The 11,245-nt window shown below is 45.6% G+C and overlaps 1 protein-coding gene across 1 annotated transcript; it reads left to right on the plus strand.

Moving 5' to 3' along the window:
* Nucleotides 1–246: 246 nt before the first annotated feature.
* DEFB108B (defensin beta 108B) lies at nucleotides 247–3,705 on the plus strand. Its single transcript, XM_019829895.3, has 2 exons — nucleotides 247–376; nucleotides 3,545–3,705. Exons 1-2 carry the CDS (start codon nucleotides 247–249, stop codon nucleotides 3,703–3,705), a joined length of 291 nt encoding a protein of 96 aa, XP_019685454.1.
* Nucleotides 3,706–11,245: the final 7,540 nt, after the last annotated feature.

Raw genomic sequence — 11,245 nt, forward strand, 5'->3', positions numbered from 1 at the left:
ATGCGTAGAACACCTGGGTCCATGAATATCCCTAATGAGGTACAGAAGGGTGCTTATCATCCAGACAGAGACATTCTGCCAGTGCTGGAGAGCCGCAGACGGAAGTCCTCTCTGCCTCTCGGAAATGAAGCCAAGCTTTCTCCTCTCTCCAGCCCTCCTCTCTACCATTGTCTACGAGCCAAGTTCTACCAGGTAACAAAAGAAACTTTGCTGAAGTCTTGGTAAGAGTCGAGTGCCTGAGACCTTATGGGGATCCAGTACTTGGAGCAAAATCGCCGTCACCTGAACCCCGAGCAGCGGGCTCGCAGGAAACCGGAGGACCCCGTGGCTGGGACCTGCAGCCGCCTGACTCATCGGTCCCTGCTAGCAGCTCTCAGTCAGATGAAGGGAAGGCAGGGTGCTTCAAGCGTCTGAAACCCTCTTTGCTCCACCACTGAAGATGGGTTTAATTAGGCAAGTTTACCAGTATTTTCTAGATCCACATAAACCCCCAAATGGGTATTTCTTCTAGTAATTGTTGGTTCCCAAGGTCCCCTACCTACCTGCAGCAAAAGTCCAGGGTATTCCAAGGTACTGGTGTAAGAGCCCCACCAGAGCTGTAGGGGCCCCGGCAGAGGGACGAGCCAGGGGGTCTCCTCGAAAGGCTTACTCTGATCTAAGAAATGTCCAATCCTTTGCTCCTTCGCGCTGCTGGTGTCCTGTGCTTGACTCTGTCCCTGGAGGCTCCACCCCAACCCCTAGTTTTTCCCCCCCTTTCCGACATCTAGTCTTACAAAGTTGAACTTAAACACAGGCATCAGCAAAGACTCCCCAGTGGAGTGTATCTTCCTGCATTCAGCGTGCAAACATGGGTCACGGGTGTGAGGCGCCCTGCACAGACATGTAATTGGGTGGGCACTCCTCGCTTTCACCCAAGGAAGTGGCCAGATACCCAAAATGGATCATTAAATTCCCTAAAACTCGGGACCTGTAGCTCCAAGGAGGCACGAGCAACGTAGTGCTCTCCATCAAGTGGAATGTCTTGTCATCTGCTCCTGACAATTCGGGGCCTCGAGGATCGGGAAGGGATAGGAAAACAGGCACAGATAAGAGGAGCTGGGCCGTCCTCTTATTCGTCAGGGAACTGTTGACTCTTGCGTTTTATGTTGTTTGCAAAAGGATGCTTCCCAAAATTTCCACCAGAAAATATAATGGGAGGCACGCCTAGTCTCGGTGAATCCCGACTTTCCCAGCGAAGCCTGGGTTTTAAGGGACTGCTTACTGCGAACAGGTAGACAGTACTTTAGGTTGGTGGGGAGGGTACGGCTTATAAAGTGGCTGCAACTCGGTTCCAGGAGAGCTACTCTGGAGGAAGCAGCGGGGGCGAGATTCGGGTGCGCAGAGGCTGGGGGTGGGAAGCCGGTCCGGTTTATCAGATATTGTCAGGCTCCCACAGTAGGGGAGGCCCTTACCAGGAAGCAGGCATGCCAAGGAAGATATGATGGCCCCTGATTCCCAAGAAGTCACAGGCCAGTCACTTTGGTGGCTGTAGAGCCCAGGCGAGAGTCACCAAGCCCCAAAACAGAGCTGTGGCACAGGATGAAGGAGAGCTTCCCTAAGTGAGAGGTGGGAGAGGAATAAGACATGACCAAAAGAGTGACAAAAGCCAAAGGCAACACAAGGTTGGGATGCTTCAGGCCCTCCGCCCTGCAGAAGCAGGCTTTGGATGGAAAATCACGGCAGCAGTATGGTACTGGGAGTGTCTGAGGCTGTCTCTCCAGGGCTTTCGTCGCATCTTGCCCTTAGCAATAATCTGTGTGTGTGCATGTGTGTGAAGTATATCCACCGTTCCACACACACGAGGGTTTGGCGTGAACAACAGTCTGGAATCATACCTCTGGGTCTGGGGTCAAGCTACTCCATCCCACTGTGAAGAGCTAATATGTAAAAGCCTGGCTGAGCTCATTATGACTTAACTTGAAAATGTTTCTCTTATTTAAAGGGAAGAATAAGTATTCCTTTATTTATTTATTTAAAATGTTTATCTTTAAGACAGAGGGGGAGGCAAAGAGAGAGGGAGACACAGAATCTGAAGCAGGCTCCAGGCTCTGAGCTGTCAGCACAGAGCCCGACGTGGGGTGGGGCTCAAACTCACAAACTGCGAGATCATGACCTGAGCCACCCAGGCGCCCCAGAATAAGTATTCTTTTAATCGATGCGGAAGTAATTTCTTACCAAAACAAAAGAGCATTTACCCTTGTTACAATGAGCAGAGAAGCTACGTATGACAGGTGCAGATACCATAAAATCATTCGCTGTCGTTGACAAGGTCTCGATGCTCTAGTCTATTGTTTGTATTTTATAGAGGAAAAGTCAAGGCTGTGAAAAGTGAGGGCCTCAGCATAAGAGACTCTTAAAAACTGAGAACAAACTGAGGGTTGATGGGGGGTGGGAGGGCGGGGAGGGTGGGTGATGGGTATTGAGGAGGGCAGCTTTTGGGATGAGCACTGGGTGTTGTATGGAAACCAATTTGACAATAAACTTCATATATTGAAAAAAAAAAGTGAGGGCCTCCCCCAGGCTGCAGGAGGGAGCTAACTGTCACTCAAGGCTTGGTCTTCACCTCCTCCCCGCCAGGGCTCCACTGTCCTGCCTCCTTTCTCGGACTCCCGGACCTGGTGAGAGGTGAAGCCATATCCGAGGACATTAACTCAGGAGCACACAGAGCTGGGAACTTCAGCTTAAAATGTCCACGTGGCATTGCCACAGACCCGTCTGATTGGTACTTACTAAGCGGCCATCCTCACTAACCAGATGGGTTGCATGGAAGATAGGAAATGAAGTCTTACAGCTTCCAAATTTTGAAAACTAATTCTTTTTTGTTTTGTTTTCAGTCACTCAACCAAAAGAAAGGAAAGTAGTGTTGTGTTTAGAAAAGCAGAGGCAAACCCGTTTCTGATACCCGTGCTGGGTGCACTGGGATCTCTCCTGCTGCCCTCAGGGGTCATGTGCAGCGGGACTGAAGCTTTTCCGTGGGAAGCCAGGAGAGGGGAGGGGGACACCGAGTGGAAGCGGGAAGGGGAAATACAATGGGGCCGAGAACACGGTTTCACCTCTGTCCCGCTCCCGCCCTCACCCAATCGCTGAGCTTGGCCAAGGTGCTTCATTTCCCCACCTGGAAGTTGACTAAGCAGACCAGATCCTCTTTTATGTGCTTGGTGACTCTAGCTTCTGTTTTGAAAGCAAAAACCTAGATATGACATTGTGCAATCTACAAGATTCACTAGCAAAGAACAATTTTAAAAAGTAAGAAAAATGCCTTTGGGGCGCCTGGGTGGCATCCGGGCTTCAGCTCAGGTCATGATCTTGCAGTTTATGGGTTCGGGTCCCGAGCTGAGCTCTGTACTAAAAGCTCGGAGCTTGGAGCCTGCTCAAATTCTGTGTCTCCCTATCTCTCTGCCCCCCTCCCCCTCTCTCAAAAATAAATAAATAGTAAAAAAAAAAAAATTTGTTTTTAATTCAGGGAGTCTTATAAATAGTTATAATAACCCTCCTTTCTGCACAGCCAGGGGCAAATTCAAGATCTGTGAGCACCCAAATGGCTCCTGCCAGGAATTTTGCCTTGAAAAAGAAGTCCACGCCGGGCAATGTTTAAATGGCCTAACATGCTGCCTGCCCGTGGGGAATGAGCCCTTCATCGAGCCTACAACACCCAAGGAAAGATGAATTCTTTTTGAAGCTTTGTGTTTCTTTTGACGTTTTATTCTCTCTTCTGTGTTCTCTCTCTCTCTCTCTCTCTCTCTCTCTCTCTCTCTCTTTCTGTCTTCTCACAGGGATTCTTATGGAGTCCTCAGTAAATAATAAAGCAAAACTAGCAAGCACAAGACCGACTTCAAAAGTTCATCTTGTACATTTTCACTCCATCACCGTTTGGTCCCCGTCTTTCTGTCGCGTGTGGACAAGCTTCTAGTTAAGTGACCAGGGTTGGGTGGGGGAGCTGTGATCATACCTATCTTTTGCAGGCGCTGCTGCCCCCGAACCCAGCATCTGGGGGCACCGCTCCCCTTTCCACTGGCAAAATGCGTTACCTCCTTCCACGCAGCCTCATGGCGTCTCTTCCCTGACAAAGAGGCGACGTACAGGAAATTTCCCCAGACAGAGCAGCACCCAGAGACGAGACAACCTCTTCTACATTCTTTCCAGAGGTGGCGCTCTGGCCTGTCCACGTGTTTCTGGCTGAGATCCATGGAATTTCTCAAGTTCCCACTTTCACTGGGCATGGCCATCAGCTTTCCTTCCATCCTGGAAGCCACTGCATTGCTCCCTCTGCCCGCTCTAACAAATTAGAGCAGATCTTTGTTTTGTTAAAGCAAAAACAACTCATTATCTGACAGCTCTGTCGGTCAGAATCTAACCAGAGATCCATGGACGTGGATCTCAATGGGGTAAAATCAAGGTATCGGCAGGGCTGAGTTCCCTTCTGGAAGCTCTACGGCTCCCTTCCTCCGTGGTTAGGGCAGCAATGGTGGAATGTTCCTGTGCATCATGGGCCATTATGCTTCACCCATCTTTAAAGCCGACACCAGGCTTTAATCCTTCTCACATCCTAACACTCAAAACTAACCTGCAGCCTCTCTCTTCCCTTTTTTTTTTAAAATTTTTTTTTCAACGTTTTTATTTATTTTTGGGACAGAGAGAGACAGAGCATGAACGGGGGAGGGGCAGAGAGAGAGGGAGACACAGAATCGGAAACAGGTTCCAGGCTCCGAGCCATCATCCCAGAGCCTGACGCGGGGCTCAAACTCCTGGACCGCGAGATCGTGACCTGGCTGAAGCCGGACGCTTAACCGACTGCGCCACCCAGGCGCCCCTCTCTTCCCTTTTTTAAGGAGGCTTGTCATTAAATTGGGCCCACCTAGATAATTTAAGGTAATCTCCCTATTTTAAGATCAGCCGACTGGGATCTTCAGTTCCAACTTCCAGTGCAACCTCCTTTGCCATGTGAGGTGACATATTCACAGGTTCCAGGGATGGATGGTTGAAGGCAATGTCATACACACACAGACACAATGGAATGTTACTCAGCCACGAAAATAAGGGGACCCTGCCATTTATGACAACATGGATGGATCCTGATGGCATTACATACACGAAGTGAAATAATTCAGAAAGACACAGCAAGACAGATGCCATCTGAGTTTACTTATATGTGTAATTCAAAGAAAAAAAAACACAACAAACTCATTGATATAGGGAAAGACTGGCAGTTGTCAGAGGCAGGGGTTGGGGGATGTGTGGTGAAATGGACGAGGGGGGTCAAAAGGTGTGAACCCCCAGTTATAAAATAAAGAAGCCCTCAGGGTGTCATGTACAGCACTCGACTATAGTTAATAAGACTACACGTTTGGAAGTTGCTAAAAGAGTAAAACTTAAAAGTTCTCATCACAAGGAAACAATTGTAACTGTGTGTGCTGACAGATGTTAATAAGGCTTACTGTGGTGATCACTTCACAATACAGAGGTACATTGAATCATTATGTGGTACACCTGAAGGGAATATAATGTTATGTATCAATCATATCTCAATAAAAATTTTTCTTTTTCAGTTATCAGTAACATGAGAGGACATTCAGTAAGCATATCAAAGACCTGAATAAGATGACCACCAACTTAATCTAATTAATATTATTTAAAAGCTTCACACAACCACAGAATAAACATTCTTTTTAAGTTTGTTTATTTAATTTTGGGAGAGAGAGAAAGAGAGTGCGTGTGAGCAGGGGAGGGGCAGAGAGAGAGGGTGAGAGAATCCCAAGCAGGCTTTATGCCATCAGCACAAAGCCCAACAAGGGACTTGATCTCACAAACCATGAGATCATGACTTGAGCCGAAATCAAGAGTTGGACACCTAACCAACTGAGCCACCCAGGTGCCCCAAACATTCTTTTTAAGTGTGCACTTACCAATATAAACCACAAAACAAATCTTGATAAACAAAATTATCGAAATCATACAAAGTATGTTCTGCAACCTTAACAAAAGTAAAGTAGAAACCAATATTCAGTATTGGGGAAATTCCCATATATTTGGAAATTAAACAATGCACTCTGAATAAAAATGAGTAAGCATTTTGAACTGAGTAAAAAAGAAAGCACATCATATCAGAATGTGTGGAATAAAGCTAAATTAGCATTTTGCAATACATTGTAGTATCCATATGTTCACATTGCCAAAGAAGAGAAAATCTAAAATGAGAAAGACAGGAGAGTAATAAGGATAATAAGAAAAAATGTATTAAACAGAAATCAAAGATGAAATCAAAAGTTGGTTCATTGGGGGGCGCCTGGGTGGCGCAGTCGGTTAAGCGTCCGACTTCAGCCAGGTCACGATCTCGCGGTCTGTGAGTTCGAGCCCCGCGTCGGGCTCTGGGCTGATGGCTCGGAGCCTGGAGCCTGTTTCCGATTCTGTGTCTCCCTCTCTCTCTGCCCCTCCCCCGTTCAAGCTCTGTCTCTCTCTGTCCCAAAAATAAATAAACGTTGAAAAAAATAAAATAAAAAAAAATAAACTATTAAAAAAAAAAGTTGGTTCATTGGAAAGATCAATAAAATGTACAAACCCCTTATGTGCTGATCTGAGAGAGAGAAAGTCAAGGGAGAAACTAAACACATGACGAACATCAGTAATAAAAGCAAGGAACAAATCTTGGATCAATAAGAAGGTCTTATCTGGCATAGCTTTATGTCATTAAATTCAACAACTTTGGTGGAAAAGGGTAAATTCCTTTAAAGAAACAAACTACCAAAACTTAAGAAAGAAGAAAAGGCAAAACCATATGGACAGAAAGATAAGTGGTGGTCAAGGGCTGGAGGCCTGAGCTGTTGACTGCACAAAGAGAGGAAGAAAGGTAAGGGAGCCATCCAATGCATGATTGTGATTCTGGTTACACGACTACATGCATTTTTCAAAACTCATAGAAATGTACACTGAATTTCAGGGTGCCTGGCTGGCTCAGTCAGAAAAGCATGTGACTCTTTATCTCAGGGTCATGAGTTTGAGTCCCATGTTGAGTGCAGAGATTACTAAAAAAAGATAAATAGGGGCACCTGAGTGTTTCAGTCAGTTAAGCATCCAAGCATGGCACAGGTCATGATCTCACAGTTCATGACTTCGAGCCCCACATCAGGCTTTGTGCTGACAGTTTGGAGCCTGGAGCCTGCTTTGGATTCTGTGTCTCCCTCTCTCTACGCCCCTTGCCCTGCTGCACTCTGTCTGTCTGTCTCTCTCTCTCTCTCAAAAAACAAAAATTGAAACAAATAAATAAAAATAAATAAATAAACTTAAAAAAGAAAGAAATGTACACTAAATTTTAATGAATAAAATTTTACTGCGTATAAGGGATAGCCCAATAATTCTGACTTAAAATACAACAGAGCAAATATCATCTGTCTTCCTGTCTTAGAGTTTTGCTGTTCCCTTTACATAACTCTAATAACTTGTGCCTCCTTTTCATTAAGCAGCAGTGCCACGATAGGATTCATTTATAAGAATCTGTTCTATTTGTCCACCTAGAACATGGTCCTCCAGAGTAACCACAGCTTCTATCCCCGTAACTTCCCTGGATTCTTGAGGCCTGGCTCAACTACAGGGGCAGACAACAACCCGGAGGAGGTCCAGTCATGCGGAGAAGCCACCTCATTCTCTCTCACAGTCCAAAGTATAAAGCCTTGTGCACTGATAACGGGATAGCAGACAAAGAATCCCGTGTGACCCCACTCCGGATACATTCATGTAACCTTCCTTTCTTCCCAGGTTCTTTCAAAGTCAGCTGCACCCTGATGATGCTAGAGCCAAGCCTCAGCCCTAAGAATTGGTCCAAACAGCCAGAGAAAAACAAACCTTGCATGAGGATTTAGATGTCGTAAACCAGAAGTCCCGACAGGACAAGGTTTGGCCCCAGCACAGAACTGGCGATGTCTGGAGACACTGTAGTTCTGACCATTAGAAAGGCGCTACTGGTGTCTAATGGCCGGTGGCCAGGGATGATACTAAACACCCTACGGTGGACAGGGATGACCTTGAAGACAGAGAAATAAGAATTATCTGTCCCCAAATGTCGACAGTGCTGAGGTTGAAAAACTGCTATAGGCTTTGAGGCAATGAGAAGAACCGGAAGAAGATCAATGTCTTGCCTCAAGAGCACGTCCTGGCCTCCCTAGGAGACCCCAGATCACCTGTAAGTAGGTATGAGGCACCAACCCACTCCCACATCTATTCTTCTGAATTAAAGGCATAGCCTTTAATTCATGGGCACGCAGCATAGGAAAGAAATTTTTGGACACTCCAGCGTCATTATTAACATAGTTTTTCTTACAGACTGTTTGTCCCTTGCTTCGCTTCTCCATTGTTTCCTAAGCCTACCAGATTCCTGGCCCAACCAGAATCAGGTCTGATTGTCCAAACAAATCTGATGAATTCATTCCCCGTTCCATGCTTAGTCTTTTGCGTGATGCCGTGGAACTCTGTTTCCCTAGATGACTTAAAAATCCATCCAAGCAATTATAAATGAGTGTACAACATAATCACTTAAAACATCTGTATGTCAGAGGAAATTATCACTATTCAAAATGTGGAATGCTGTCTCTGCGGTGGCACCACTGTGTCCCAGAGTGCTCCGGTGACGCTGGGACAGCGGCTGGCAAACTACGCCTCCCAGACTCCTTTGCTGACCTGCTTCCAGTTGAGTCACAACAAACATCAGGCACTGGGGTGGGGGAGGGGGCTGGAGCCTGGAGAAGAGCGGAAAGGCTTCCTTAACCACTCAGCTGCAGTGTCCCCCTTGTTAGGGCACGGCCAGAGCCAACCTCGTCGTGCCCACACAGAGACACCAGCAACAGCTAGTTCCTGTCCCCTTTCCATAGGAAGAGGAGTCTCTTCTCAGAGCTCCAAGGATGCCCACGACATCTGGGCGGCATGTCCGTCCTCAGGAGCTGGAGAGCTGGGAGACCCCTCTGCAGGCTCTTGGTTGCTTCCATTTTGGTGTCCCCCTGCGGGGTAGCACCTGTTGCCTGCCATCATCTCTGGGTAACCTCAGCCCTCCCTTGAGCCCTTCTTTACCTGTGCAACCAATCTGGTTTTAAATTTGTTCAAAATACTGGTATATTCCAGTCACCTGAATCCCGGCTCCTATAAGTCCTGCTGTCACGGCTACTACTTGTGCCCTTCTGTTGCTGCTGCTACTTACTCGTCATCCTCTAAATCTGTTAGACAGGTCTAGGTGCCTAACGGATAAAGAGACAAAGCGTAATGAAGGCTGTATTTCATCACTGACAATTGATAGATCAAGTAGGTGAAAAATACATTAAGACTATAGAGGATCTAAAACAACAGTTTGTAAAGTAAAATCTAGAAAACATACGTTCAACTCTAAGCATTATCAATGTGAGATATAATTTAATTTCTCTTTTCTTTTTTAAAGTTTATTTACGTTGAGAGAGAGAGAGAGAGAGAGAGAGAGAGAGAGAGAGAGAGAGAGACAGCAAGCTGGGGAGGTGCAGCAGAGAGAGGGAGAGAGAGAGAGAATCCCATGCAAGCCCCACACTGTCAGTGCAGAGCCCGATGTGGGGCTGGAACTCACAAACTGAGATCACGACCCGAACTGAAATCAAGAGTGGTACACTCAACTGACTGAGCCAACGGGGCGCCCCTCAATTTCTCTTTCTACAGAACATAAAGGAGAACTGACCCAAGATCCCCAATCATTCTAAGTGAAAATAGCACGGACAAGTACATTTGATCATCATGCAGTGTAACTGGAATTTAATAACGAAATGAACACTAAGGTAAGAAAGCATAAAATAATTTAAAAACATTCTTAATAACCAGAAAGGAAATGATAATGAAAATCTTCCTTATACTGATTTACCTAGCAGAGAAGCCAACATTTCTACATACTATACCGGATTATGATGTAAAATAATGTAAAGTGTAAAATGTTATTCAACTGAATGTGATAACAATTCTGACGGTGACTGTGCTCTGCAGTGTATCCAATGAAACATAATTTTCGTGTTTCTTGCTTCTCCACTAGCAGAAGAGCATCACTAAAATCCTCTTCGATATCTACTTAAACATCCGCCAAGGGTTTTAGTACAATTTCAAGCACTTAAAACGTCAATTTCCTCATTATTTAATATATGACACACTGGTAGGTCCATATATGTAACAGAACACAACACAATCTTACAGGAATTGTGTTTCCTTCTACACCGCAATCAGTATGTGCTGGGGTGTAAATGAAGAATAAAACAGTACAGTAAAGGTACAGAACGAATGAAAATAATATTTAGCAAGATTAAAAATAAACAAGACAATATTTTTATTTTTTTATTTTTTTATTTATTTTTTTATTTATTTTTGAGACAGAGAGAGACAGAGCATGAACAGGGGAGGGGCAGAGAGAGAGGGAGACACAGAATCGGAAACAGGCTCCAGGCTCTGAGCCATCAGCCCAGAGCCTGATGCGGGGCTCGAACTCAAGGACCGCGAGATCGTGACCTGGCTGAAGTCGGACGCTTAACCGACTGCGCCACCCAGGCGCCCCAAGACAATATTTTTAAATAGTCAGTGGCTTAGTGAGGTTTGGTGGTGGGAGAAGGGGGGTGAGACAGTAGTCATGGTTGGATTAAGGGAGGGGGAGTCGAGCAAAAGTGAAATGGCCACACTGGGAGGGAATCAGAAAATGTGTGAGATTCGCCAGGTTCAAATCCAAAAATGTGGTGGATTTGGCACTCACAGCTCTTGCTGGCTCAGAATCAGTTGGCCATAAGTGCTGATCTGTCTGAATCTCTGAATGAAGCAAAGAGAAGAAACAAAGAAGCAAAAGCTGTAAATGGGTATTTGTGTGCTTTCTTTCCCTGTGATTATAGAGCTCCTGGAGACATGAAATGGACTTTGTAACTGACCACTGTCATTGTCTCTGCTCACCCCCTCATTATGGTTATTACCAATAGCAATGATTTTTTTTCAGCAGGATCTAAAATGTCTCTTACAGTTTTATCATGGAGTATTCATTGCTCTTCCTTCTTTCAATAACGAACATAAAGTTGAAAAAGAAACAGCAATGCTTGTTTATCACAGGGAATACTCCTGAACCAATCATTTTTTCCTCATGGTATTTCTTTATTCTCTCTCTCTCCCATCCCATCTCTCTCTCTCTCTCTCTCTCTCTCTCTCTCTCTCTCTCTCTCTCTCACACACACACACACAC

The sequence above is a fragment of the Felis catus genome, chromosome B1 (assembly GCF_018350175.1).
Source record: "Felis catus isolate Fca126 chromosome B1, F.catus_Fca126_mat1.0, whole genome shotgun sequence".
NCBI classification, from domain to species: domain Eukaryota; kingdom Metazoa; phylum Chordata; class Mammalia; order Carnivora; family Felidae; genus Felis; species Felis catus.